Source organism: Sapajus apella, unplaced genomic scaffold, assembly GCF_009761245.1.
Source record: "Sapajus apella isolate SASKATOON/1434 unplaced genomic scaffold, GSC_monkey_1.0 scaffold10, whole genome shotgun sequence".
NCBI lineage: Eukaryota > Metazoa > Chordata > Mammalia > Primates > Cebidae > Sapajus > Sapajus apella.
The window spans coordinates 1,412,098-1,426,747 of NW_022436950.1; the positions used below are offsets into that span (position 1 = coordinate 1,412,098).

At 51.3% G+C, this 14,650-nt stretch overlaps 1 protein-coding gene across 7 annotated transcripts in view; it reads left to right on the forward strand.

The window, feature by feature from the left end:
* Positions 1-13,230, forward strand: part of HDAC4 (histone deacetylase 4) — a 341,339-nt gene extending 328,109 nt beyond the window's left edge. For all 7 annotated transcript variants that reach the window (XM_032277722.1, XM_032277726.1, XM_032277725.1 and 4 more), the window contains 3 exons: positions 6,557-6,641; positions 7,739-7,880; positions 8,249-13,230. In XM_032277722.1, the coding sequence (XP_032133613.1) occupies positions 6,557-6,641; positions 7,739-7,880; positions 8,249-8,288 (267 nt within the window). In that variant the 3' untranslated portion in view covers positions 8,289-13,230. The remainder of the gene's footprint in view (positions 1-6,556; positions 6,642-7,738; positions 7,881-8,248) is intronic.
* Positions 13,231-14,650: the final 1,420 nt, after the last annotated feature.

The following is a 14,650-nucleotide window of genomic DNA, read 5'->3' on the forward strand; positions in this document are numbered from 1 at the left end:
ATTCTCACACGTGCACACACAGGCACTACACACAGTCTCACATATGCACACGCCCCCCACAAGCACGTGCTGTCACGCACATTCACATGCATGAATGCTCACACACACCCCACACGGACACTCGGCCACGCTCCCTCCATGCCAGCAGTGATCTTTTTATCTGCACACAGCCGTGTGTGGTGTGCACGGGTTCCACGCTGTGTGTCCAGTCTGCGCCTTTTTCTATCTGGGCTGCCAAAGCCTCCCTGGCTGACTTCCAGGAAGGCAGAGCTCAGCTTCGTGGCCTTCAGAGTTGAAGGAACTATGGGCACACAGCGGGGCCGCCCCTCCGGGCCCGTCCCCTGGGTGTTGGGATATGAAGGACATCTCGATGCCCCCCTGTCCCTGGGGTCCCCTCTGTAAAACAGCCTGTGTACATTCTGCGCAGGCCCGGACCGGGGCAGGCATGGGCTGCTCTGGGTTTGCCTGTGACAGGCTGAGTTGTGCTGAACTTCCAGGCAAGCTCCCAAACCACCTAGGTGGCTGTGCCTCAGGAAAACGTCCAGAAGAGGAAGTGGCGGGCACGGGACGTGTCTGTTCACCTTGAGGCGATAACATCAAGCTGCTTTTTAAAGGGTTGAAGCTGTTGTCAGCAGTGGCGTGAGCAGACCTCAGCGGCACTTGGCATTCTTGCCCATGACCTCTGCCAGCTGGACGGGGGTAACACTGGCAGGGTTCCAGGGTCACTTCCTCATGACCGCGATGGCTTAGCAGCCCTCATCTGCCTGTGAGCCACGTGGACTTTCCCTTCTTGTGCAGTTCATGTCTTTTGCCCGTTTTTCTATTGGATTGCCTTTCTCCTGTTCTTAGTGGGGTGAATTAGACAGACGGACAGAGGGAAGGAGAGATGAAGGAGGGGGGAGAGGTGCCATGAAGCAGATTCTCCACACATTGGTGACCAGCTTGTCCGAGCTGGGGAGGGCAGACACCCACACACATGTTCTGTGCAGTGGATTTACTACTTACAGACAGCACAGACAGGCAGCGGGGGACGGCAGAAGCCCGGGGCATCACGAACAGGTCCCCCAAGCCTCGGAAAGCTGGCCGGGTGGGTGGAGTCCCATGTGCGTGCTCCTCTAGGAAACGCCCATCCTAAATTTTGTACAGCGAGTACCGTGTGACACGCTGAGCTGAAGCTCTGAAGGATGCCCTGTTTCCGCTGGTGGGGCACTGGGACAGAGCCAGGGTGGCTAGCCTATGGCCTCTGCATCTCAGGCTGCTTTCCCCAGCACAGTCCAGGGTCACTCTGGAGAACTACAAGTATGAGGGGCCTGGGTGGGTCCAAGACCCCCAGAAGAACTGTCCTGCAGGCTGGTGGGTGGGTCCAAGGTCCCTGGGAGAACTGTCTGCAGGCTGGTGGCTGGGTCCAAGGCCCCTGGGAGAACTGTCCTGCAGGCTGGTGGGTGGGTCCAAGGCCCCTGGGAGAACTGTCCTGCAGGCTGGTGGGTGGGTCCAAGGCCCCCGGGAGAACTGTCTGCAGGCTGGTGGGTGGGTCCAAGACCCCCAGAAGAACTGTCCTGCAGGCTGGTGGGTGGGTCCAAGGCCCCTGGGAGAACTGTCCTGCAGGCTGGTGGGTAGGTCCAAGGCCCCTGGGAGAACTGTCCTGCAGGCTGGTGGGTGGGTCCAAGGCCCCCAGAAGAACTGTCCTGCAGGCTGATGGGTAGGTCCAAGGCCCCTGGGAGAACTGTCTGCAGGCTGGTGGGTGGGTCCAAGGTCCCTGGGAGAACTGTCTGCAGGCTGGTGGGTGGTAGCTGGGTGTCCTCTGGAGGAGCAGAGGCAGGAGCGGAATCATCTGTTCCTTGATTGGGAGGACTCTCCTGGGCTGCAGGTTTACTTTGGGTGAAAATTCTAAGTTACGGATTCAGTGACATGAATGGTTATAGGTCCATTCAGGTTTCCCATTCCTTCTTAATTTGGAAAAGTTAGGTTTTACCAGAAATGTCTCCATTTCAACCAGAATTTCTTCAGATTTCTTGGCACGAGTCAAGTGTCCCCAGTTTCCCGCCTTTCACGTCTCTGCCGTGCCTGCAGCAGGGGCTCCTCTTCATCCCAGGGCCGTCCCCGTGTGCCCCACTTGGGCTTCCTCCGTCCGTCCTGCCGGAGCTGGTCCGTTGAATCAGACGCTTCTGAGAACCCACTCTCAGCGCCAGCACCCTTCTTTTCAGAATTGGTTCGTCTCCTTTTCCAGCTGTTTTCTTTCCTTCTTGCGTTAGGACAACTGTGTTCTCTTGCTACCTTCTTACGTTGAATATTGATTTTTAGCCTCTCCTGATCTGTCCATTTAGGGGTGTGCATGGCTCCAGCACGGCGTGCAGCTGCACCTCACATCGTCATAGGAAGCGGCTTTCATTATTTTTTAGTCGTAAGCATTTCCTAATTTATCTTACGATTTCTTCTTTTGCCCACGAGTTGGCGTGTTTTCTGATTTCCAAACATAAGGACACATGGCTCTCTTTTTGTTATCAATTTCTAACGAATTGCAGTGTGGTAAGAAGAGGAAGTCTGACTGGCATTTTTCTGTGTGGAGATGTGCTTTACGGGCCAGTGCGTGGTCAGCCTGCAGAGACATTCCACATGTGTTTGAGATAATGTGTCTTCTCCGTCTGTTTCCCAGAGTTCTGTTTGTGTTCATTGAGCAGAACTTGCGAATTGTATTGCTCACATTTTGGTTTTCCTGACTGGTTTTTGGCTGGTTGTCTGCGAAGTCTCTCACCGTGGTGGGACGTGTCTTCTTCTTTTCTTTCCGTTGCCCCAGTTTTTACTTAGACATTTTAAAGCTGCTTTACCAAGCACAGACATTTGACGTTGTGATTAGTTGGTTTTCCCATGGCACGGCGAACTCTGCATATCCAGTAATGCTCTTTCCGTGACATCTCTTGTGCCAGACACTGGAGATGTGACCCTAGCTGGCTTTTCCTGTGTGACTTTCAGCCTCCCCTGACGTTTCGGATGTGCCTCCTAGAAACAGCAAAAGCCTGCACGGTAGATTGTTTTTGTGTCCAGTCCAGTGGTCCCTGCTTTAAGTGGAAATGTGGGTCGCCTGCTGTGAGTTTGCTGCCTTTTTCAGGTGCATCTTACCTGCTTCTGTTTGTCCCCGTTTTCGGAAGCTTTTTGCCTTCTCTTTTCTCCCTTCTTCGGCATAATTGAGGGTTTCCTGCATTCCATTTGTTCCCCCTACTGAGTCCAAAGATGTAGAACCTGTTTTCTTGTTTTTCATTCATTATCTTTAACAATCGGAGCACGTGTTCTCAACACAGTCCGCACCCTCACTCGCACCTCCATGCAAACCAGAGCCCGGACTGGGCGAGCCCCATTAGGTGCCAGCGAAAACACAGAGCACCCGGCTGGGTCTCCTTCCACTGCCAAACCACGTGTTTATCAGACATTGAAATTTAACCAGGGCCGTGAATGGTTCTGTTTCTGTTTTACTAAATTCAGCAGCCCTCGCCCCAGTGCCCATCCTAGATTATGCCACTGACCGGTACTTCATTTCCTTCTTTCTTGTGTTGGATTGCACTGATGAGACACCATGATGATTCTCGATGTCATCCCTGCTCTTTCAGGCTCTCCTGCACGCATGCCGCCTTCTTGGCTCATCCATTCTTCTCATTCCTCACACTGTCTTCTAGGATTATTTTCACGCTGCCTTAAGTGTAACACACCGATTGCAGTGTCCCTCGGGAAAAGACTTGTGTGGTCAACCCAGCTGTGTTTGTTACGGGGAAGGTCTTTATTTCACCCTTGTTCTTGGATGATAGTTTCGCTGGATAAACAATTCTGGGTTGACAATTTGCTCTCAACGCACTGAATATTTTAAGCCCCTGTCTGCCTGCTTCTACTGCTGTTAAGAAGTTGGTGTGTGGGCAATGGCTACCCCTTGGAAGATTGTTTTCTCTAGCAGCTTTTAGAATTTTCTTTTTGTTTTTGATATCCTGCAGTTTTACTCTGATAATGCCTAGGTGTGCCTTCCTGGGTTTGTTTTTTTTTTTTTTTCCCCTCCTGCTAGGATCTCAAATCTTCCAGGTCAGGTGCGTAAATCTTTGGCTGTTTCATCATACAGAAATGTCATGTATGTTTAATACTCCTTGGCATATGTACGTTTTAGGATTTCTAACTGGTAATTTCAACAACTGCAGTCTTTAAGGATCTAATGTACATTCTTAGTAAACTTTTAATTTTGGGGTAGTTTTAAGATTTACAGAGACATTACAGAGATCACATACAAGCTCCTCATTCCCCTCAGAAAATGTCTTCTACTGTGAACGCCTGACTTCGGCAGGAGTCATTTGACACAACTTAGAAACCAACACTGACTAGTAATTTACTCCAGCGTGAATTGGGATGTCACCAGCTTTGCCACAACTGCCCTTCCTCTGTTTTAGAGTCCCACCAGGATCACATGTCACAGTTAGTCATTTTGTGTCTTTTGTCTCCATCTTGTGTTGTTTTCCAAGGAGCATTGGCCGCGTATTTTGCAGACCGTCCCTGAGTTTGTGTTTGTCCGAGTATTTTCTCTTAGATCTGTGTTTTGGGGAGGAAGATGACAGAATCGAAGTTCCAGTTGCCTGTCAGGGTGTGTGCTGCCGGTACAGCTCACCAAGCTTCATCATCTGCTGAGCATGCTGCCTGTTGGGTCCTTTCACCAGCAGGTTACGCTTTTACCGCCTTTCCAGATGTATTCTTTGAAAGGAAGTCACATTCAGTGCAGCACACACTCAGGGGGACAGAGCTGGGGAGGCATTAAGCCTCACCTCCGGGACAGGGGAGTAGGTGCATGCGTTATTTGAAATTCCCAAGGATCTGCCTCTGCTCCCTGTGTATTTATTTGGTCATTTATTCATATCCCTGTGAACTCCTGGATATCCATCTTATACTTCGGGTCATGTTTCAATACCGTACTTATTTTGTTGCCCAGCTGGTTCCTGCTCTGGCCCCAGGGCACTTTTCAGAACGGCCCTGCGAGTCCTTTGAAGGCCCATCCCTCAACCTTCAGGCATATCCCGATTTCCCAGCTCCCCGAGGTGCTCCAGACTCTCCTTGTGTTTTCCCCGCCCCAGCCGTGGACCCAGCGTTCTCCGAGGAGCCCCGCCTGCCTTCATTGGAGAATGGGATTGGGAACCTCACTCATCTCTCCTGATGCGGGCTCGTGCCGGCTGCTTCCGTGTTGTTTGGGGGTTTTGTGACTGGGAGCTCATGCTTCCTGGAAGTTAACCAGCTGCACTGATCTGAATCCTGGTGTGGGGACGCGTGCCTCAGGCGAGGTCCTGCAGTGGCTTCTGCCGGTGCCCGGCCTGGCGGAGCTGCCACGTCATTATAGCTGTCCACTCACAGTGTCTAGAACCAGGCAGGTTCTCAGCGCCCCTTTGTCTTTTCACCTCTACCCGGAAGCCAGAATTAAAACCAAACGCTCCTTTTGATGACCTCTGTGGGACAAGCTGCTGATGTGCGCCTGTCCTGACTCACCCATCCTTTCCTGACTGGTCTTCCCAGCCCCCGCCTGCACAGCCCAAGGCTGGCCCCAGGACACCTGGGAACACGGTGCTCTGGCCTCCCCAGTCAGGTCCAGCTTTGTTCTACACCCAGCAGATTTTTCCTGTTGTATTTCTATATTTGTATAACCCATTTCAGTCAACCAATTTTTTTTTTTTGAGACATGGTCTCTCTGTGTTTCCCAGGCTATCATGCTGTGGCACAGTCTCGGCTCACTGCAGCCTCCCCCAACCAGGTTCAAGCGATTCTCATGCCTCAGCCTCCCAAGTAGCTGGGACTACAGGCACACACCACCACACCCAGCTGAGTTTTGTATTTTTAGTAAAGGGGTTTCACCATGTTGCCCAGGCTGGTCTCGAATTCCTGACCTCAAGTGATCTGCCTGCCTCAGCCTCCCAGAGTACTAGGATTACAGGTATGAGCCACCGCACCTGGCCGATCAACCATTTTTAATTGTGTTGTAAATGCTCTGCTTTGCCCTGTAATTTACCTGTAAACTTATTCCCGTTTTTCCCTAAGCAGGGAAAAACTCGGTGTGACGGATTCCCTCTGTGAGAGATCCGACTTCTTCCATTTACATCTCCCCTGACCCCACCTTCTACTGTCCTGGGAGAAAACCAAGATCAGGGGATATTCAAACATTCTTACTTACTAAGAAAAGACAAGGGAAAGGAAAGTGGTGAAATAAGCCTCACTCCCCCGATGTAACCCTGTGGCGTCAATGGCAGATTCCAAGCTGGTGTGCTGGTCAGGCCACTCTGGGACTGTCTTTCTTCCTGCTACTTATAGGAACCCACAAATACACCTTACAGTGTCCTAAAAAAGACATAAAGAAAATAAATCCTCTTTTATTAAAAATTTTAAACACCAAAGCACATTTGGCTTTTTAAAGTTATTTTTTCTGCTCTGTGGGCACATGCACTCCACAATGGACTCTGCCCAGGAAACAGCTGCTGTCTCGGAGCCCCATCTAATGCACATGTGGACTGTGTCAGCAGTCTTGATATTCCTGTGTATTTTCTTCCAGCTTGATCCCCTCCCAGAAAAGGTTTTACAGCAAAGACCCAATGCCAACGCTGTCCGCTCCATGGAGAAGGTCATGGAAATCCACAGTAAGTTGTCTGGATGCTCACAGGGGACATGCCCCAGTGGTGGGGGACTCCACAGTGCCCCATCCCTGTCTCACTATGCCCCCAGCTCCCTCCATCCCATACCGGCTGCTTCCCCAGGCCTGCAGCAGGAGGCCTGGCTTTCAGCTGCATTTTATGAGCTGGTGGAGACTCACATTTAACCCCAACTGGATTTCCCACAGCCCGCTGGAGTGGTTCCATCATCCCATTTTGTAGGTCTGGAGAATCAAGGCCTAGACAGTCTCAGTGTGGAGTCACTTGCTCCAGGTCCCCAGCTAGCAGCAGGGACCATGGCTGTGAGCCTGTGCCCTGGGGACTCCAGCCTCTTCCCTGGACCACAGAAGCCCACACCCTGAGCTGAAAGAACGCTTGGCCCCACAGAGAAAAAGGGTGTAGGCCCTCCGCATTCTGGCTCTGCCCCTCAAGCAGGGGCGTGGCATGCAGCCTGTCTCAGAGGCACCTCCCACGCCCTGTCGTCACAAGCCCAGCTTGCCTTTGAGATGACCCACAAGGTTGAGACTGTCCACAGAAGCAGGTGCAGTCCAGAGCTCAGCTCCCCATTTCCCTGTGTGGGGGAGTCCTGGCCTCAGAGCCCTGAAGCTGACCCTGGGCCAGCCCAGCCCTCCACATACACCCCCTTGCACCTGGTGCAGTACCCGTCCACCCAGCCTCTGTGAGGGCCCAGGCAGAAGACCCCTCAGCCCCAGTGACAATCCCCCAGCTCACCTGCTCCCAGAGATGGGAAGGCTCAGCCCAGCAGGTTGGAAGCCCACACTCCTGGCCACCCAGGGCAGAAAGGGGCCCGTGAGCATGGAAAGTCAGGCCCACCAGACCCTCTGTCTGCAGTCCTAGGCCGGCTTGCTCCTAGAGGGTCTCCAGCCACTCATGATGGGGAAATATTTCCAGAGATTCTTGGTCTTTGTGAGTTTGCAGCCGTGTCTCTTCGAAGAGGGCTGCTTTTAAAATCACAAGGGATCGATATCGTTTGAGGCTCAGAGTCCTGCAGGACCTTCCCGGGCCACGGAGCCTCCTGCTGAGTTGCGGTCACTGAACGCCTTTCCTCGCCCCCCACCCCCCAGGCAAGTACTGGCGCTGCCTGCAACGTGCGGCCTCTACGGCGGGGCGCTCTCTGATTGAGGCTCAGACCTGCGAGAACGACGAAGCCGAGACGGTCACCGCCATGGCCTCGCTGTCTGTGGGCGTGAAGCCCGCCGAAAAGAGGTGAGCGCCTGCCCAGCTGCCCACCTGCCCCACTGCCCACATGCCCCACCGCCTGCCTGCAGGCTCACCCAGCCCCACTGTGCCCAGTGACATAAGGGTCAGAACCTTTATGGCACGTGCCCTACCAAGCTTGCAGGGCGGGCCCTGGGAGAGGGATGCCCATCAGATTAGAAACAGGCCAGGTGGCCCTCTCCGTCCAGTGCCAAAGTCCCTTAGAGACGCACAAGGAGCAGTCGATCCTGAACAGATGCCGCCCGGGCTAGGCCAGCAGGTGGGGCAGCACGCGGCCTTTAACCCACGTTCTGTTCTCTCTCTGCTGTGGGGCGCCTGCCCCACGCCCCTGTCTCTTTCTCTTGCGGGATCCACAGACCAGACGAGGAGCCCATGGAAGAGGAGCCGCCCCTGTAGCGCCCCCTCGAAGCTGCTGTTCTCTTGTCTGTCTGTCTCTGTCCTGAAGCTCAGCCAAGAAACTTTCCCGTGTCACGCCTGCGTCCCACCGCGGGGCTCTCAGAGCACCCAGGGACACCCGGTGTGCGACAGCCACGGGAAGCCTTTCTGCCGCCCAGGCCCGCAGGTTCGAGACGCACATGCACACCTGGGCGTGGCGGCCTCACAGGGAGCACGGGACAGACGCTGCTGACGCGCAGACACACGGACACGCGCAAGCCAAGCACACTCTGGCGGGTCCCACGAGGGACGCCGCAGAAGAAAGCAGCCTGCGGCGACAAGCGGCCGAGCCGCCGAATTCAGTTGACGCGAGGCACAGAAAATGAATATCAAAGATCTAATAATACACAACAAACTTGATTAAAACTGGTGCTTAAAGTTTGATTATTACACACAACTCCACAGTCTCTGTGTAAACCACTCGACTCATCTTGTAGCTTATTTTTTTTTTAAAGAGAACGTTTTCTACGGCTGTGGCCTGCCTCTGTGAACCATAGCAGTGTGCAGTGGTGGGGTCTGCACCCCGGTGGGGGACAGAGTGACCTTTAAAGAAGACAAAACTGGACAGAAACAGGAGTGTGAGCCTGGAGAAGCTGGCTTGAGATTCTCAAAGCCATCGGAAGATGCAAGTTTGTGCCTTTTTTTTATTGCTCTGGTGGATTTTTGTGGCTGGGCTTTCTGAAGTCTGAGGAACAATGCCTTAAGAAAAAATAAACAGCAGGAATTGGGGGGACAGTTTCCTGTGGCCAGCTGAGGCTGGCCGTGCCGGCCCCGCGAGCTGGCCTGAGCCCTGAGCTCGGGCACCAGCCGTCATCTCCGGGGCCAGGGGCTGCAGCCCCCGGTCCTCATTTTGCTTTATTGCTGTTTAAGGAAAATGGAGGTAGTTCCAAAAAAGTGGCAAATCCCGTTGGAGGTTTTGAAGTCCAACAAATTTTAAACGAATCCAAAGTGTTCTCTTCTCACACATCACATAGCGATTGAGCATCTCCATCTGGTCGTGAAGCATGTGGTAGGCACACTTGCAGTGCTACGGTTGGAATGCTTTTTATTAAAAGCAAGTAGCATGAAGTATTGCTTAAATTTTAGGTATAAATAAATATATATGTGTATAATATATATTCCAATGTATTCCAAGCTAAGAAACTTGATTCTTACGAAATCTTGATAAAATATTTATAATGCATTTATAGAAAAAGTGTGTGTGTGTGTATATATATATATATATATATATATATATATATATAAATGAATGAAGATTGCGAAGGTCCCTGTAAATGAATGACTTGTGAATTTGCTCTAAAGGTGCTTATAGAAAGGGATCCTGATTGAAATTCATGTATTTTCGAGCTCCAGATTGGCTAGATTTCAGATCGCCAACACGTTCGCCACTGGGCAACTACCCTACAACTTTGTACTTTAATTTTAATTATTTTGTAACAGAACCCCTTCTGTCTCCAAGCCTTCATGCACATATGTACCTAATGAGTTTTTATAGCAAAGAGTATAAATTTGCTGTTGATTTTTGTATGAATTTTTCACAAAAAAGATCCTGAATAAGCATTGTTTTATGAATTTTACATTTTTCCTCACCATTTAGCAATTTTCTGAATGGTAATAATGTCTAAATCTTTTTCCTTTCTGAATTATTGCTTGTACATTTTTTTTAACTTTCAAAGGTTTTTTTAATTATTTTTGTTTTCTTGTTTATTTTTGTACAGTGAGTTTTCTGCAGCGTACGGAATTGTTACCGTCAGAGTTTATTTTCAGAAAGTGAGAGGAGGGACCGTAGGTCTTTTCGGAGTGACACCAACGATTGTGTCTTTCCTAGTCTGTCCTAGGAGCTGTGTAAAGAAGCCCAGGGCTCTTTTTACCTTCAACACTAGTAGTATTACGAGGGTGGTGTATTTTCCCCTCCATGGCAAGGACAGGGAGCGTCGCTTGGGATGCCCGGCCACTCGGGAGGCTTGCCAGACGCCATGAGCAGTCAGCATTAATGAAACTCATGTTTAAACTTCTCTGACCACATTGTCAGGATAGAATTCTAACTTCAGTTTTCCAAAGACCTTTTACGCATGTCAGCAATTCATGGGGCACACGTGAGGCTCTTTACCCATTTGAGTTTTCCACCGCAGCCACGTGGCCGGCCCTGGATTTTGGAGCCTGTAGCTGCAAGGAACCCAGGACCCTTGTTGCCTGGTGAACCTGCAAGGAGGGCACGATTTCCTGACCAAGACAGCCAGTCTTGACTCTCTTTCTTTTCAACTGTAACTGACAGTCACGTCTTACTGGTGACTTATTTTCTAGCACCTGAAGCCACCAGTTTCATTCCAAAGGGTATCAGATTCAGACCTGTGGGCAGACATTCAGATACACTGTGCTCAGGAGGGTCCCAGAGCCAAGTTTCGAAGTTTGGTAAAGTTTACAGGGTAGCTTCTGAAATTAACTCAGACTTTTGACCAAATGAGTGCAGGTTCCTGGATTCACTTGGTCACGGGGCTGCTGATGGTCAGCTCTAAGACGGTGGTTTGAGAGCAGGGCAGAAGGTCTTGGGACTTGTTTGACTTCCCCCTCCCTAGTGGCCACTCTGCTCTGAAGCCCAGATTGGCAAGAGGAGCTGGTCCATTCCCCGTTCATGGCACAGAACAGTGGCAGGGCCCAGCTAGCTGGCTCTTCTGGCCTCCTTGGCCTCATTCTCTGCACAGCCCTCTGGGGATCCTGCCACCTGCCCTCTTACCCCGCCATGGCTCATGGGGAGGAATGCATCATCTCACTTTTTTTTTAAGCAGATGATGGGGTGACATGGACTGCTCGGTGGCCAGGTTATCATTGGGGGGCTTAGTTCTAATCTCATTCAAATGGAGACATCCTCTGTGCAAAGGCCTGGCAAGGGGAGGCACATTTCAGCTGTCAGCTCACTCCAGCTTCACAAATGTGCTGAGAGCATTACTGTGTAGCCTTTTCTTTGAAGACACACTCGGCCCTTCTCCCTGGCAAGTGTCCAGGGCAGATGGCGGAGGATCTGCCTCGGCGTCTGGGGGCGGGACCACATCAGGGAGGGAGCCTTCAAGGGCTCTCCCTGTGGGTCCTTGGACCTTTAGCTTTTTTCTTCCTTTGCAGAGGCCTTGGGGGCACTGGCTGGGAGTCAGCAAGAGAGCACTTTATATCCCTTTGAGGGAAACCCCGATGACGCTACTGGGCCTTTTGGCGTCTGCCCTGCCCTCACGGCTTCCCGCCACGCCACAGCGTGCCCACGCCCCACCAGCAGACGGCTGTCCCCAAGGCCGTTGCCCGCTGGGACTGGCCGCCCCTCCCCAGCATCCCAGGGCTCCGGTTCTGGAGGGCCATTTTGTCAAGGTGTTTCAGTTTTTCTTTACTTCTTTTGAAAATGTTTGCAAGGGGAAGGACCATTTTGTAATGGTCTGAACAAAAGCAAGTTTGATTTCTGCAGCACTAGCAATGAACTTTGTTGTTTTTATTTTTGATCAGAACATTCCTTCTTTACTGGTCACAGCCATGTACTCATTCCATTCTTCTTTTTGTAGACTTTGGGCCCACGTGTTTTATGGGCATTGATACATATATAAATATATAGATATAAATATATATGAATATATTTTTTTAAGTTTCCTACACCTGGAGGTTGCATGGACTGTACGACCGGCATGTCTTTATATTGTATACAGATTTTGCACGCCAAACTCGGCAGCTTTGGGGGAGAAGAAAAATGCCTTTTTGTTCCCCTCTCATGACATTTGCAGATACAAAAGATGGAAATTTTTCTGTAAAACAAAACCTTGAAGGAGAGGAGGGGGGGAAGTTTGCGTCTTATTGAACTTATTCTTAAGAAATTGTACTTTTTATTGTAAGAAAAATAAAAAGGACTACTTAAACATTTGTCATATTAAGAAAAAAAGTTTATCTAGCACTTGTGACATACCAGTAATAGAGTTTATTGTATTTATGTGGAAACAGTGTCTTGGGGAAACTACGCAGAATTCAGAGTGAACTGCCTGTCTCTCTCGAGTTGATTTGGAGGAATTTTGTCTTGTTTTGTTCTGTTTCCTTTTATCTCCTTCCACGGGCCAGGCGAGCGCCGCCCGCCCTCACTGGCTTTGTGATGGTTTATTCTGATTGAGAACCGGGCAGACTCAAAAGAGTCCCCTTTTCCGCACAGCTGTGTTGACTTTTTAATTACTTTTAGATGATGTATGGCTAAGATTTCACTTTAAGCAGTCGTGAACTGTGCGAGCACTGTGGTTTAAAATTATACTTTGCATCGAAAGGAAACCATTTCTTCATTGTAACGAGGCTGAGCTTGTTCTTAGCTCGGCCTTACTTTGTCTCTGGCATTGATTAAAATCTCCTATTGAAAGAAAAAGAAAGCGAACAGTTTTTGTTTGTTTGGGTTTTTTTTTGTTGTTGTTTTTTTGTGTTTTTTTTTGCTGTGTGTGCTCCATAGTGGGGGCGCTATTTTCCAGTTGATGAGAATGACAAACATACATAATCTATCTATCTGTAACGGGGGCTTGAACCTTAATCACCCAAGAGCTTCTTACGGAATGTGGTAGAAAACAAAGTTGTAACGACACTGTATCCCACTTGATGCCTGTTCGCGCCTGGCGTGGGCTCCGCACTGGCCGTGACCACCATTCTCTGTGATTTAATCCCTTTCTCTTGGATTGTCTGGATGTGCCCAATGGTTCTTTCTTTTGCTCAGTGGAGTTGGAGGTTTTGTGTTTGGTTTTCTCATTCTTGTTTTGTGTGGATGGATTTTCACTGACCAATGATATCCTCTTCTGACGGTCAACTTCTTTCCACTTCACTGGAGTCCAGTATTCTGTACCACATCACACGACCTGTTACTCTTGTGGTGTAAATAAAGACTGCGTTACTTGCCCTCCCAGCTCTGGTTTCTGCCGGTGCACTCTCTTCCTCATTGGCTCTCGCGTGCCTGGGACCCTGTGGGCTGAACGGCCAGTGCCCTGGGTCCCATCGGGGTGGGAGCCTGGAAATCTCTGGGCCCCATGGGGACGGCCCCTAGACCCAGACCAGTGGCAGACCTGTCCTCCTCTGCCTGTATAATTAGGTCCCCTGGGAGTGTCTTCATTTTAAAGGTCCAGTAATTTAAATCTTTACATTATCTTCTCCCCCAAAACGCTTACCAAGCCGTGGTGATCTGGAAACAGCCTTGGAGAGAACAAGGCCAAAGAGAGGGGCCCAGGCTCAGCCACCTGCCCACAGCCGGGCAGACACACCTCTGAGACTGGAGTCCAAGCACCAGCCACAGCTCCTGACCCCCAGCAGTGTCCCTTCCCGGGCTCCCGCATCCAGTGACTAATCAATTGGGTGTGGGGAAGTGTAAGCACCAGGCCACCTTGGCCCAGCTTAGGACAACTCAGTGCCTGCTAGCTTCCCAGAAGGTGCCTGAGGCCCCACGGTGGGGCCTGGTCCGAGCTCAGCCCTCCTTTGCCTGATTGTCTTCCCTCCTCCCATCACAGCTGCCAAACCAAGGGCAGCTTCACCACCGCACACGCTGAAGCCCACCCAGTCTGCTTCCCAGCAGCCCACGGCTCCCAGGTTGCCCCTGAGCCCCCAAAAGAGATCTCTGGAGCAGAAGGCCCTACTGGCCCCCAGGCACTGCCTCATGGTGAGGGGTAAAGGGGTTGCTCAGTTGGCCCCAGTATAAGAAGAGATACTTGGAGCCTGCAGCCACTGAGGCTGCGGTGGTTCTGGACAGATGCAATTGGCATGTCTAACTGGTTATGTTAGTTACCTGCGGCTTGCAACAGATTACCTCAAAACTTAACAGCTTCAAACAGCAGACCTTCGTGACCTTGGAGTTTCTGAAGGTCCGGAGTATGGGTGTACTTCGGCAAGGTCCCTGTCTCGTGGTCTTCCCGGGGGGCGGTCCAGTCAAACTTGCAGCCAGGGTTCCTCTGGGGGCTCCGCTGCTGGGGGGCCAGGCTGGGGGGGTGCCCTCCAGGCACATGACTGTGGCTGTGGATGGCCACTTCCCTCACCCAGTAGGCCTCTCCAAAGGGCTGCCTCGAGGCCCGGCCATCAGGATCCCCATGGCCAGTGGTCCAGAAGCCAGCTGAGGACGCACCAGAGACAGAGCTGGTCTGTTTACAGCCTCATCTTGGAGGTCACATCCCATCACTTCCGCCGTGTCCATGGGCATAGAAGCCCGTCCAGGCGGCCAGCCCACACTCACGGGAGCAGCTTCCTGAGGGCACTGTGCCGGGGTGCCGCCCAGCCGGTGGAGCAGCCATCTTCTTCCTGACCTAATTTAACTCAGCAAATCGTCAGCTTCGCCCTCAGAA